Source organism: Haliotis rufescens, unplaced genomic scaffold (assembly GCF_023055435.1).
Source record: "Haliotis rufescens isolate VD_foot unplaced genomic scaffold, xgHalRufe1.0.p SCAF_11, whole genome shotgun sequence".
In the NCBI taxonomy this organism is placed as follows: domain Eukaryota; kingdom Metazoa; phylum Mollusca; class Gastropoda; order Lepetellida; family Haliotidae; genus Haliotis; species Haliotis rufescens.
The window spans coordinates 21,422,738-21,438,224 of record NW_025963791.1 but is presented as its reverse complement, the minus strand read 5'-3'; the positions used below and the strand labels follow the sequence as shown (position 1 = coordinate 21,438,224).

Sequence of the window (15,487 nt, the reverse complement as noted above, 5' to 3'; positions counted from 1 at the left end):
TTCTTGTATTCATGGATGTAGGTAGCTGTTGTTATTTCTGTTTGCTTCATTTTTCTCTGCATGATCTGTATAATCTGTAACACTAACATGCATCATGTTTTTTTCCAGACAACTGCTGCAGAGATTCAACTGCTTGTCATGTGACCGACCTGTAGACCTCATGCCAACTGGGTAAGAAAGTTGAACTGTTTTTGCTGTAACTACACGTATTTCAAACAATTACAGTGATACGAGTCTTCTGGTTTGATTTTCATAAAAGTCCACAATTTCTGTTGCCAAATTCTGTGATTTATGTTATTTTCAACGTTTTCAATAATTTGACCATTTTACAGTTCAGCACAATACTTTATCTGGGTCTCGTTGTTTTGGTGTTGTAATTTTTCACTCAATATGTATCATGCTAAGTATATTGTATGCATGTTTGCATCAGTGTGCAGCATTTCATTTTACTGCATTTTTGTAAGTGCTGCATATAAGCAGGAAAAGTTTTCAGAGTATAGTGTATTTTAGTTGTGTTTAGAATACACAGCCAGATATAATGAAAGATAATATAAAGGTATTTGAAAATTATGGATGTAAGTTTGGCAGTGTGACTTCATGGAGTGAGTGAGTTTGGTTTAACGGCGCTTTTAACAGTATTCCAGTTATGTCGCGGCGTGTCAGCTTAATGTGGAAGGAAAGCCTTAAGAGATTCATGTCTCAGATGTTTACCACTTCGGTGAAACCCACGAGCACGGGTATGGTACTGACAAACCTAGAAACACCTTAGACGACTGGGCCACCCGTGCCCCCCTGTGACTTCATGGACCAGAAACAGTCATCATTTCAATGTCAAATGTATGCTTTAGATCACAGATAATGCACATTAGACTTTTATTGTTTGGTGTTACTGTCAATACTTGCATTCTCATCCCAACAGTCCAGTTCAATCACTGCCAAGTCAGAACGGTCTCCCACCCACTAGGTCACCCCGACCTTACACCACGTATGAGCTGGATCAGATTCGACAGAGTGCCAAGAGGTAAGTGGCAGATTGCCATTTCCATGTACATAGCACCTAGTACATAGCTGCTTCTCATTGTATACATACATCTGTAGATTGCTTCAAGCTTCATGCATCACTGCATAAATGTGTTGTGGATGACAGCTTGCTGTCACTTATGATAGCATTCATGACCCATACTCATTCATGACCCATTCATTCATTCTTTGCTAGAAGATTCAAACCCCAAATTCATGTTGAACTTTGAGCGCTGTTAATTTAGAAGATACATGACCTTGAAAGATTTAGTATATCATTGTACCCCCGTAACCATGGCGACATGGATTTATGCTCACATTATCCACCTCACTGCTTTTCTTGCTGCAGTGTGTCTTCATACATACCAGCCTACATGAAACATGAAACATGTCATGAAACAGCTTGGTAATTGCTGACTAGGGGACAAAACCCACTCACTCACAACATTTTGTAATCTGCGTCTTATCATTGTTTATTTGTGTAGACACACTATTTATGTTGCTTGGCTTTGCATGGCAGTTGTGTGCTTGTGTAATGGCTCTGGCCCACCTTCATCAAATGTTTTTCTTCATTAGAATTTACCAAGGGGTAGTTGACAAACAGCATTCTTCACATCAGTTTCGGTAAATTCTCCCAGATTTTGGTTCAGTTTGAGATTGCATGTCATGAGCACTTCATTCAGCATGGTTGACATCACTCCTAATTCACAGTACATACGCTGGCACCATTGTCCACTCGTCTCTTGCACCATGGCACTAACGGTTGGCACAATATGTATTCAATCCTTGAACTGCATGGTTTGTAAGGGTTGTTTGATGACTCTGTGAGGACTGATTGTTGCATATTTCTAATATTTGAAGGAGAATTGTGTTTGAGAAATCAGAGGGAAAATCTATGTGTGTGTTAATTATCTCACTGAAAATTTTAGGTATATAATTAGTGATAAACTTACTGATGTGTTGAAATTGTACGTGGCTGCGTGGAAACATGTTGATATTAATGCAATTAAATGATAAATGCAAAAGAAGGGGTACCAATCTCCTTTAATTTTCCATAATTAATCATGTTAATTATGAACTTTGGGCTTGTTTTCTTTCAAATTGAAATTGAAGTACCAAATCTGAATCTAGTCTTATTTAGCCAAATATTTCTTACTTATTTTCTGAAAATGTATCTGTGTGATCTTTGAAACTGGTTAAAATTATTAAACTGACAAGATACATCCTTTAACTGTAATAAATTCATATTGAACTGGGGACAGTTTTTCCATAAATAAACTGAATTTACCAGGGTAGGAGGTAAGGGGGTAGTGTAACAAATGAAAGGTGGTTGCTTTCACAACTTTTTCACTATTAATATTTGGACAAAATTAAGTAGACCAAATAATATTTGTTCTTGTCTCAGATTTCCCATGAGTTTTTCTAGGCCTGGTCAGAAACTGATATTCAGCCCCAAGTCTGCAACAAATGTCCAAATTGAAACTAAATATTTCTCACTTCTTGTGAAAATAGTTACAACTAATTAGATGGTTTTGTAGGCATGACATGTACTTAACTGATGACAGGACTAATAATGGGAAGATGCCTAATGATTTGTTTTATGCTATTGAATTGTATGTATAGGATAAAACACGTCTGAGGGTTGTTATGATTTTTAAAACCTGCATCCCGAGGGAAAGGGTTTTAAATATCATAACAACCTGAGGGGAAGTGTTTTATCTAACTTATGAACCGAGAAAAGAAACTTAAAACAACATTTATCAACATTTTTATGTTTCGAACATCCTTTCCATGAACCTTAGGAATTGGGCGTAAAATATCTGTTGCTGGCGTACAGATCTTGAAAAGAACATTCTAAAAAGCAGTGTGGCTTATCAGCGCCTCTGTAGCCTAGTAGTACACTCACTTGGCTACAGATATGAAGTTTAAGGTTGCGAGTTCGATCCTCGGGAGTATAAAAAAAACATTTGTCATTTGATTTTACATTTCATTACATGTTACAATCTGAACGGAAGATATATTAATAAAATACCCAGGACATTATATAAAATCCCTGGGATATTATAACACATTATATAGCAGATATGACTTGAATATCCTATAAAATCCCGGGGATATTATATAAAATCCCAGGGACATTACAATGTCCCTGTTTATGAAATTAAACACGACTGGAGAACAATAGGACGTCACGGGAGGTTTATAAGCAATGTTAAAATACCTCTGAATTTTTTAGAAAAAACATACACTTCAAAAGAAATCCCAATTTTGAACGAAATAATGATTACCGTATTCGACCCATTAAGCGCCCCTCCCCCAATAAGCGCCCCCCCCCTCCCGATTCCGAAAATTTATATACCGTATTCGACCCATTAAGCGCCCAGTGCGCTTAAAAAAAGATAGAAGGGATGGGCGCTTATTGGGGCCAATTCAGAGTCAAATTGGCGTAAATTCATCAGTAAGCCTTACCGTATTTTCTTGAGAATAGTGCGCACTTTTTTTCTCCAAAAAACACAGCTGTGTAGAAGGGGGTGCGCATTATACACGAATTAATGAGTTTTGATGTTTTTTCCCCCATGGAAAGACATTACTGTGAGCACGTAACACCGGAAATACCATGTCAACAAATCCATACTGAAGTTCGCAAATTATTCATGTAATTACACTGTCTGGCTATAAAAAGTGTTCTTTGTATATCTGGACTTTTGTTACAAATATCTAAAATAAACAGAATACAGTCATGCCCCGCTTATACGGACTTCAAATATCCGGAAACCTTGGTTCCCGGATGATTTTCATTTAAAACGAAATAATTACAAGATTCTATATAAATTTTCGGAACCGGGAGGGGTGGAGGGGCACTTATTGGGGGAGGGGCGCTTAATGGGTCGAATACGGTAGTAATTATTTCGTTTTAAATGAAAATCGTCCAGGAACCGAGGTTTCCGGATATTTCAAGTCCGTATAAGCGGGACATGACTGTATTCTGTTTATTTTAGATATTTGTGACTTTGAATATTATGTGCAGAAAAAAATTACACCGTACCCCTTCAGGGATGTCTGGCAAACTAACAGGTGATGAGAAACTTCGTCAGTACAAATTCGAAATTTGAGATAAAAAAAATCACCAGACATGATGATTTACCGTTTAAATTGTATTTTTTGTTCAGCTAGGCATTGTTTTATATACAGGGATTAAGATTACCTTGTGCATTTTCTCGTAAACTAAGCTGGACACAGCAATCAGCTGTACACACGTTTTCTTGGAATCTACCGGTGATTTGGTCAAGACACACCCAATGATATAACTTTACAGGATTTTAAATGCAAGGATCAGCAAAAGTTGTATCTGAAACTATTTTTTTATCAGGAATAATATATTCCAATATCTTGTTAATTTAGATGCAGCTTTTACTAAACATATTTAAAATAATAATAACCCTAAGCGAAGCAGCTGATCGCTATTGCCGGGTATTTATATTTCTCTGTCAACTAAAGTTCGTTTCAAGGCGTCAATAGCGGTAATCTGACCGTGGTTGCTGTTAATAACGGTGAGTTGTGTGATCTTCCGATCGCTTCACACACGATTTCGCCGAAATTAATTAAAACAATATTAAAAGGAATTTTGAATAAAATTAATGAAATAAGTTACAAACAAAAGTCCAGATATACAAAGAACACTTTTTATAGCCAGACAGTGTAATTACATGAATAATTTGCGAACTTCAGTATGGATTTGTTGACATGGTATTTCCGGTGTTACGTGCTCACAGTAATGTCTTTCCATGGGGGGAAAAACATCAAAACTTCTTAATTCGTGTATAATGCGCCCTGGGCCCTTAATGGGTCGAATACGGTATTCCTAATCTTCCTGCCATTGGCATTTAGTTTGAAATCCTAGATAAATCCCTAGTGGCTGAAGTCATAGACTGCACAGGTCCTGATTCCCTGATAATACAGATATGGTATCTCAGTGATCATTATGGGTCTATGGAAAAGGATATGACTTGATGACAATTAATGCTAAGTTCTGAATTATGACCCAACTATTGCATGAATGCTCCCTTCCTTGGCATGGGTGTTTTACTGTGAAGTTAGTTCATGTAGAACGTCTACCCTTTGAAAGGTGACAGCTCCACTGTACTGTTTTATGTCTTCGTTCTTCACTCACTCTTCTGTCTCTCTGTCTCTCTCAGTTCTAACTGTAGTGGGTATCATGGCACCAATATGGTGAATTTTGAGCGTGCTCTTGCTGACAAATCGCTGGCCAGGATGAGGCGTACCGACTTGAAGGCGTACCTTGTTCATTTTGGCCAGGACATAGATGCCATAACTCGCAATCAGAGGAGAGAACACGGCATGTAAGTCAGGGTGGGAACGTCTCCTATTGGAGCTCCCAGCATATTCCGTTCTTTCACTTCTTTATGTTTTTGCATTTCATGAGGAGATTGTTCAGTGCTAACAAGTTTTTGTTTGCCTTGATACTAACCAGATGTTTTTTGCATTGATTATGACAAACAATATTCAGCCCTGCTTGAGAAAGTAGGCGAATTAAGTCGTCTATGATGTATGTCTGTGAATATATACAGTGCACCAACATTAATCTGGATTAACAAATTTTCTGGTTAAAGAATCATGAGTACCGAGTAATGTCGATTTGTTTACATGGAAGTGTTTAGCAGTAATTGTCTGGAAGGATGGGTTTCAGGATTAATGGGGTGCAGATTAACAAGGTTTCTCTATACAGCTAAATATGACATCATTGTGCTTATTAGATAGGAAATATATTATAAAGGTTTATCACATCATTGGCAATATTTCAGACATGATGGAATCTTGGAACAGATAGAATAAACTCATCCTTAATGTTTATGGCAGCTTTGTTAATTATTCCTGGTTAGTTGGGAGATGCTGGTATATACATGGTCAACTAGATATAAGTATTTTGTTTTCAAGCTTGTTTGTACGTGAATAAATGTGTGTTACCATTGTTTGTTTATTTTCCAAAATGTCCATGCTGTTGACTTGGCTTTTTCAAGTTAGACAAGACCTAGGTATGAGAGGTGAAATTTCACTTTCAACACTGCAGTTTGTCTTTTCTGCTGATCTGGCCATAATGTGTGACTAAAGAAAGTAAAAGACCACTCTATTCTTTCATATTAGTGAATGGGCGGTTGGGTAGTCTAGTGGTTAAAGCGTTCGTTCATCACGCCGAAGACCCGGGTTCGATTCCAGACGTGGGTAAAATGTGTGACGCCCATTCTGGTGTCCCCCGCCGTGATATTGCTGGAATATTGCTAAAAGCGGCGTAAAATCATACTTACTCACTCACTTATATTAGTGACATAACTATAGTTAATCTGTCACGCCATAAGGACCTCATGATTCTTTCATATTTCTATAGGCATGACAGATTAACTGTAGTAATATGAAAGGTTCGGGTGGTCCTTAACTGTTTTTCAATATTATATGTATCTACAGTTTTCTTATATGTAATATTCATCTAATGATGCTCCCAAATTAAACCACTCCTTGTTGGTGAATATTGATTGGTTTCTTTTAGTTTACATGCAACCAAAAAGCCTTGCATTATTTATGAGCGATGCAACTATCAAATACCATCTAATTGTTGCCTCCTCAGTTTCAACCAGCAGGATGTCACTGACTACTACGCCACATCACGACAGTGCGGAGGGAACCACACTCTAACCTACCCCCACAAGAGGGTATCTCGCATGACGCAGATGAAGTAAGTTTGAGCAGATGAATTTTGAAATGCACATTTAACGCCATCTGACAGCCATAGTACATTGCAGTATGACTGGTTATGAGGTGTTGTAGACAAGGTATAATGTGGCAAGCAGAGTTCCAGATAACGTTTTGAGCAATTGAGTTTTAACTCTAGGGTTTCTATTTTAATTGCGTTATTACATTTTTCATTGGGTAACCAATATTTTTTCTCTCATCTATTCATCACTCTATTGGGTATTTCCCCCGAAGAGTGAACATTTTAAGATTTAAAAAAAACATGTAATAATGGTTTAGATGTATGTAACCATGATAACTGTACTAAATATACAGCCTTGACTTGGAAAGTAAACTAGCTCGTTATTGTGTTTCGGAAATTGACTCCTTTGTATGCATGCTGAAAAAGCTTCATGCGTTTTTGTACGCAAGTTAATTGAAAGTAATTGGGTTTTATTTTACGCAAATAAGCAACTTATCTGTAGCTCTGGGCCAGTGAAATATTTTGTTTTCATTCAGTAGATTTTCTCAAGACATTTTGGGCATTGTGTTCATTTCATTACAAGACTTTTCAACTAAACATGGTAATTTTGGCTTTACATTGTGAAGTGGGATACCTTACCAAAATTTGTGTCAGTTGTCAATTGTGTCCACATGACACTTGAATTAAAATTTTTTATTAAATGAATTACTCCCCTGTGAACATATGTGTGCTTGTTGTGGCAAATTTGTAGAAGATAGTTTTTGAGAGAATATTGGAAACATGGGCCTGGGATTTAGTTTTTTGAAAATAATAATCTGTTCCTGAAAATGTTTGAAAAAAGAAATTTCTCCTCAGGTGTTTATTAAAACAACAACAACAACAACTATTCACAGGACATGCTGGATGTTCTCAGAGTATACTGTGTTGTGGGTCCAAACACTTGTTGGATTCCTCCTTGTCAGCCTTAAAGCACTGTGAAACCTCTAACCTGTCTGCGACTAACAGGATCGGGTGGTCAGGCTCGCTGACTTAGTTGATGCATGTCATCGTATCCCAATTGCGTGGATCGATGCTCATGATGTCAATCACTGGATTGTCTGGTCCAGACTCGATTATTTACAGACTGCTGTCATATAGCTGGAATATTGCTGAGCGCGGCGTTAAATATCAAACAAACAAACAAACTCAAACACAAGTCCTGTCGTATGGTTATGGTGAGACAACATGATGGCTCACACCTGTGTATTTTCAGCAATCTGTTCAAGGAGGATGCCGACCCTGCACCGGCACCAGTGTACCCTATCTACAAGTAAGTTTAGCCAGGTGCTCACATACCCTGAGATTCCTCGGCATAATGTTTGGTTTTAGTGCAGATTCAATCATGGAAGGGATGGGAGAAGGGTTGGCGCATCTGACACCAGCAGGTTTCTCTACATATCTATGTCTGCATATGTATCTTCGTATCAACATATTCACTTCATTACTTTATAATTCTTTACCTACTTTTACTAGTTTTCTGTAGTTTCTTTTCCTTTCAAAGAAACAGAATTTTATTATACATAAGCAGTATTTCTTGTCATATTTTTGATACAATCCCAAGTGAGGACTTATTTGAGTTGTATATTCTTAGCTCTAAGGCCACGTAACTGAGAATTAGATTTCCACCCATTTCAAAGAAAATGGAGGTGAGAGGCATTCTATTATTGTCTTTTAAAGAGTAAACATATTCTGTTTTTTTTTAGCAATCTGTTCAAGGCATTGGTGTACATTAACTGTCAACAAATATGATTCACATGAAGCATGTATGTTTGATAGGACTATGTTAATGGTCTGTTTCATCAGGTAGAGAAGAAGGGAACTTAGGGACTTTCTTCGTCTGTAGGTACATGGGACAATAGAATTATGGATTGCAGGCAGGGATGAAAATCAAATAAATTGTTATCAGGCACATAGCTGGGGTATGGTAGATGTGGGATGGAAGCTGTGTCAAGCAGTGTTCACCAAGTTGAAAGTTTCAACATATTACCACACTTTAAGAATTGTCAAACAAACTGATAATTTCAATCAACTATGAATTGTTGAAATCATGCTGGAAGTTCAATATTGTCATTACAACTATGACATACCAGACACATTTTGAAGATATCTGAATACACTGCAAGAAGTGGTTTTGTAGTATCCTACATCAGGAGATCTGGGGTAGAATAGGTCTTCAGCAACCCATGCTTGCTGTAAAAGGCGAATATGCTTGTCGTAAGAGGCAACTAACAGGATCGGGTGGTCAGGCTTGCTGACTTGGTTGATGCATGTCATCGATCCCAATTGTGTGGATCGATGCTCATGCTATGTATCACTGGATTGTCTGGTCCAGACTCAATTTTTTAAAGACCGCCGTCATATAGCTGGAATATTGCTGGGTGTGGCGTTAAACAACAAACCAACCAACCAACCTACATCAGGATATGTCACTCGTCATTCTGTCAACTTTCAGATTATCACTCTTGAACAAGAGGGACCAGCTTTCCATGTTTGCTTGAAGCAAATTTGTCAATGATTTTATCATAGTTAAGTGTGAGTGGCATCCTTGTATATGCTGCATTGTCACCAGTGTGACTAAACACTTGCAGATTTTGGGGGTACCGTACATGATTTGTGACAGGCACTTGCAAAGGACGGACCGTAGACCATCTTGTTTTCCAACTCAAAATCTGTTACTGCTTACTTCAGCAGCAACTCATAACTTGTCGCCTTACTTGTGTAAGAATTGTTTAACTGTGCACTGAGTGTCACGTCAAGCTCTGTGTTTCTAGGGAGGAAGTGGATGTGCAGGGAGTGGACGGTCACATCTACCGTGGCCGAGTAGAGCGGATGCAGATTGAGGCTAAGATGCCATCCAAGATTTCACCACAACAGTCCAATCAGGTAGAGTCTTGAACTAATATAATGCATATATTACAATATTTGAGTTTTCTTTCATGCAGGACCTGAGAATAGAATAGGTCTTCAGCAACCTATGCTTAAAAGGCGACTATGCTTGTCGTAAGAGGCGACTAACAGGATCGGGTGGTCAGGTTCGCTGTCTTGGTTGATGCATGTTAATTGCGTGGATCAATGCTCATGATATCAATCACTGGATTGTTTGGTCAAGGCATGATTATTTACAGACCGCCGTCATATAGCTGAAATATTGCTGAGTGTGGCGTTAAACAACAAACAAACAACAACAATCTTCCATGCAGCATGTACCAGTAGTATAACCTATTTGTGCCATCTCAAATGCTTTATCCAGAAGACTAGTCTGTCATATAATCAATTGTAGGAATTTATTTGATATAAGTAAGAAGACATCTCTCAATGACGATCCTTGGCAATGAATTTCATGTTTTAATAACTTCTATAATTATGTTCTATGCATACATGTATACATCACTGCTTGAATTATGGTTATTATGATCAAATAGTACCAAATTCTGTCCAATGTTTGTCCGTGCACTATTGTAGGTTGCAGTATATTTGTGAACTGTGACTTTCTACCCTAGCTCTTCCTTTTTGTCTGCTGTTGATGTAAGACTTGCCTGGAATATCTCATTCTTGTAGTGTTTTGATTCGTGTCTGCCTAACGTTAACTAATATTGGTGTATAACACGAACACATTTGTGACTACAGGTCGCCCCTATATCACCTGCAACCCCAAGAACTCTGCGTAAAATACCTGGGCTGGAAACTGACCCTGTCAGAGGATCTCCCACCCCTCCCACTGGCATGAGAGGACGACCAATGTCAGCCCGAGGATCAGCATCTCCCAGACCTGTCTCAGGGCGAGTTCCATCAAGGCCACAATCTACCCAGCCAACGTCAGCTGCGCAGTCAGGCTTGGAGTTGTCCAGAACAACAACGCCCTACCAAGAGGACCCTATGCTACAAGATGGCGGCCCAACAGATCAAGGGCAGATAACTGTGGAGTCTGAAGCTATTCGGGTTGATGTTCCTACACCTGATATGATGGAGGAACAGACAGAGGGTTAAATATCAGGGATGTATCTTGTGCTGTCAGTGTGTAGATAGGATACATACTATGTAAGTTATTGAATCATCATCTGGTTTGCTATGAATTTATCATTTTGCATGATGCATTTGATCAATGGTAGCACCCTTCTGCTATACTAAGACTATGAGTCTATTGCAATATTTTCGTTTTAATATGGAAAATTATTTTGATTTTTAGGAATTTTGATACAGTAACAGGAAAATAATCATCAGATTTGATCTAGTAATTTTCTTCATAAAAGGATGAAAAGCTTTATGAGGGTAATTTCGGCATATATTTTGTAAATCTTGATCTGATGAAAACTTAATTGAATATTTTTTTTAGCTTTTTTTTTTAAGATGTAAATCATTTTTTATTTTTGATGGCTCCATGAATACTTGGTCAGTGTGGAATATTCCAGTCGTAGAATATCTACTGCAATAAAGGACATACTCGTAATCAAGGCGGACTCGTGAAATGTACATGCAATATACAACCTGAGTGACAATTAGTTGTAGTGAAGTGTGATCAAGAAATTGATACTACTGCGTGTGTTTTCAAACAGTATTCAACTTGTATGCAATGGTAGGTATCGTAATCATTAGTATTTATCTATTTCATGTTTTGTTCTGTTACCTTATTCTTTTGTTGCTATGATATGTGCAATCTGTTTATATTCAGCTATGATATAGTGTTTCTTGAGTTTGATATTCCTGAGAGTATTATTACTTGTTTCCATTGCTATTTGTTTCTCTCTGTTTTCCTTCATATTTCTGAGTATATCTTGTTTTGAATTTTTAAGACCAAGAAAGGTCAAGTTGGATGACCTGTGCCAAAAGAAAGACATGTACAAATGTTTCTGTGATAATCTTTTGGTCAGACAATATTTTGTTTACCCATTGTCCCTTTTATGCATTATTTGTTGAGCTTTTGTACTGAATCTTATAACCAGATATTTTAAGTCACTTAAATTTGATCAGATGAAGTCATTTGTTGATTTTTGTCAGCCCACAACATACAAATGATATTTCTTTTAATATGTCCTGTTGGAAACTTTGAGAATATCAATATTCATGACTGAAGATCAAAGATGACAGAGATGGGCCGCCATGGTATGAGCTTGTCTTGCTTGGGATGAGGCTGCTGAGTAGTCAAGTCAGAGTCATCACTGAATCTGTTTCACCTCTTGTGTTGTTTTATGTCCCATTACAGAATTAGTTTGTTTGTGTGTATCTCTAGTGTATTGTATATATGGACAAAAAGACATGTGATAGGAACTGGCCACTATGCAACCAGAGACTGTGATACTATTGCATATCGTGTTGATTATCAGCTTTGTACATGATGGGTTTAGTATGTGCTTACTTGGATAGAACTAAGTCTAAATAATTACTAATGACTTGAAATACAAACAGGTGGGGTGGGGTGGTCTTCTTGTTTATGGAGGGTGAGGGGGAGGAGAAAGTGGTCTGCACTGTGTTGCCCTGAATTACCCAAGTCGCCCCAATGTAGGTGCAGATGCCAGTGGTACTCACTGTTCATGACGAAGAGCACACATGAAATATATATCAAACATTGCTAACTTTACAGTAGTTCATCAACCATGTTGCAGGGTTGTTTTACCTACCTACCTTTTTTGATTTTTAATCATCAAAACTACAAAATTATTTTTATTAGGCCTCATGTGGAAGATTGGCTGCACCAGTGCCCGAGAACAATGAATATTTGTTTAGCCTTAGATCCTAGGTTAGACCTAAATAATCATTACAACAGAAGAAGAAACACAAGACATAAACCAAGGCTACAGTCATCGCCACCACTGAGATACATTTGGAGATCAACCCAGTCGTAATGTACCAGTTAATAGAGGATATTAAGGAGTGTTCATATGAGCATGGAACCACAATTTGTTAAATGCCGTCAACAAGCTTCAGATATGACATCGTTTCTAGTGTGACATCATTCCCACCTCACGTCACAATAAGATTCGAATGACGTCAACAATGCAGTCCAGATGGCGGAAACAATACACTGTTGTCTCATGATGTGATATGACCCTAGCGCACATATGATTTTTATGTTTGCCCTCGTAGGTAATAATGTGAGATATGATCATCTCTTAAAATTGTCTTGATTGCGCCGAATGGACCAGGTTTAATACATGTGTGTGAGATGTCTAGTTTACATATATGTATTTGTTTGAGTGTGAGAATTGATTGACTATGAAACTGGTACAAAGGTTTGGGAAAATGATCATGATTATGATCAATGATTCTTTTCAGTAGCCAATGAAAGATCTTATAACATCATAAGAGACATGTCCAAACTGTGAAGATGTTAGCATTTACTAACCACATTACAATCAGATCGTTTATTCTGATTCAAAACCCTTTTTTCATAAACATTTGACAAACCCTCCATATAAACATTACAAAACTGAGAGTTTGAAGTAAATGAAAGAGATTATATGCACACCCAACACTGATTATCTGTTTGAAAGAGTTCATGAAGTTCTTCTTTGGTTTGGAGTCTGTGAATCAGTGTATTTTGGACTGCATTAATTTCATTGAGCTGCTTTTGTAAGTGAGAACTGCTGCACGGTTATACTGTATAATCCAGATTAATTTATTGTCTAGTTTTACAGACAAGCCTACCTTTTTCACAAATAATTAAAAAAAACTGTTGTTGACTGAAACTATGCTTTTTTGACGTCTTCAAGTTTGTACATTTGTCAAAAAGAAATATCAAAAGAGTTTGGTTGTTTTAAAGGACATTAACCCCATGTGAATCCTGACCAAGGACATATGTAAAACAAGACATTAGATTGGCCTGACATTCTTGTCCATACAGGGTTTGAGGTACTGTTATGTTGTTTTTGCAAATATCCTTGTCATTGTTTACCTTGCCGACAGTGGGAAACTGCCATGTGTGTGGAGAGTAGTCTGGCCTTGCATGTTGCACTGGCTGTCATAGTGACTTATATGCATGCTTATTTCTGAGGTGAAACTAAATTGTTTTAATCAGCATCAGATGATCTGCAAAGATGAAGCTGAAAAGATCTTGTGGTACCAATGTCCTGCCCCTTTTTGTTTGAACTGACACTATACATTTTATAGCCATTTTTGTGGAATAAATGGCCATAGTATCTAATTCCATTAGGTCCAGGAAGTGTATTGAGTTACCGGTACTTTCTTTCGGCATTTTGTCCTGGAAGTTTGAAAACAAGGGTTGATGACTCGGAGCTCATTTTTGTGTGATGGCAATACACACCTTTAATTCAAAAGATATAAATAAGTTATGACACATTAGACTTGAAAACAAATCATTAAAGGGACGGTATAAAATAGGAACCACAACGTATCTTTTCAGGTCTGACATTTTGTTTTATTTCAACATGGGTATTAAAATAATGAGGGTGCCAACCCCATTTTTGTATGTTGGATGTCAAGCCCTGTTTAGTTGTATTCCAGAATGTTTATCTGGTACAAGGGTGCCAATATTTCAATCTTGAAATATATTTTTCGACTTTCTGTCTTGCAAAGAGTTACAAATCAATAATATATGCTACTCAACATTTGCTAAGGATCACACCTGTAAAGATGACTGTTGGTCCTTAGCAAATGTTGTGTAGTATATTTTTAGCCCTAAGGTAATGAGCATTCACGGTCATGCATTCTGTGTGAAAATCCCAGTCTAATCTACTTGTACCAGCTGTGTACGCTGGTATGACTGAAGAACTCAATGCCAAGATAAATAAAGTGGTATGCCGGATGTCTAGAGAGGATTGGCGCCCTCAGTAATGTGTGATGCAGCATACCAGTAGGTCGATGAATTGTTTATATCAGCATTATAACACTACTGATGAAGTCATAGAGTTTTAAGCTTTAATACTTATCTTGAGATATTTATCAGCATTTGTATTTAAGTTGAGTATCTCAGCATTTGATTGTTGTGTAGGCATTTTACAACAGTTTGTTTTCTGTAGGAACATCATTCTTGAATCAAAACTATAGAACCAAACTGTGTTATAGCCAAAGAAAATGGTATTTTTATTTTGAAAATATATTTTTGTACAACCACTAATCTTGTGCTGCTGTATATTGTATAATGGAAGCAGCTGTTAGATCTCCTGCATGTTCTTTGCAAACTTATGCCAGAAATGTTCATTTAGTATAATGCTTCAAGACAAGGTACCAAAAGTTTGATTTGTACCCTGGAAACAACATCTTTGTTACAGGAATGTGTTTTGTGAGTATCAGATCAGTAACATTGAAACTCTCTGCTTATACCTGGTTTGCAGGGATCTAGAAACTGACACAATAAATATTTCTCACTCTTCTTACCAATGTTTTTGTGTTGGCATTTCAAGTCGATTTTCTATCAGTTAAGAGATTTACATGAAACCTCTTCTATTTGCATAGTATAAAATGAAGGGGGTAATTTCAAGGTGATGCCTACTGTACCAGCATAGTACAACCTGTAGAGGGTAATTTCAAGGTAATGCCTACTGTACCAGCATAGTCCATCCTGTAGAGGGTAATTTCAAGGTGAAGCCTACTGTACCAGCATAGTCCAACCTGTAAAGGGTAATTTCAAGGTGATGCCTACTGTACCAGCATAGTCCATCCTGTAGAGGGTAATTTCAAGGTGAAGCCTACTGTATCCTCATAGTCCATCCTGTAGAGGGTAATTTCAAGTTGAAGCCTACTGTA

The 15,487-nt window shown here is 37.5% G+C and overlaps 1 protein-coding gene across 5 annotated transcripts in view; it reads left to right on the top strand.

Moving 5' to 3' along the window:
* The window catches only part of LOC124137222 (glutamine-rich protein 2-like), a 49,818-nt gene extending 34,701 nt beyond the window's left edge, over positions 1-15,117 (top strand). For 3 of the 5 annotated variants that reach the window (XM_046503425.2, XM_046503428.2, XM_046503430.2), the window contains 7 exons: positions 109-171; positions 920-1,021; positions 5,217-5,381; positions 6,662-6,769; positions 8,001-8,057; positions 9,559-9,670; positions 10,415-15,117. In XM_046503425.2, coding sequence (XP_046359381.2) covers positions 109-171; positions 920-1,021; positions 5,217-5,381; positions 6,662-6,769; positions 8,001-8,057; positions 9,559-9,670; positions 10,415-10,774 — 967 coding nt within the window. In that variant the 3' untranslated portion in view covers positions 10,775-15,117. Of the gene's footprint in view, positions 1-108; positions 172-919; positions 1,022-1,596; positions 1,645-5,216; positions 5,382-6,661; positions 6,770-8,000; positions 8,058-9,558; positions 9,671-10,414 lie in introns of all 5 variants that reach the window. The other 2 variants (XM_046503426.2, XM_046503427.2) reach the window with 2 other exon arrangements.
* Positions 15,118-15,487: the final 370 nt, after the last annotated feature.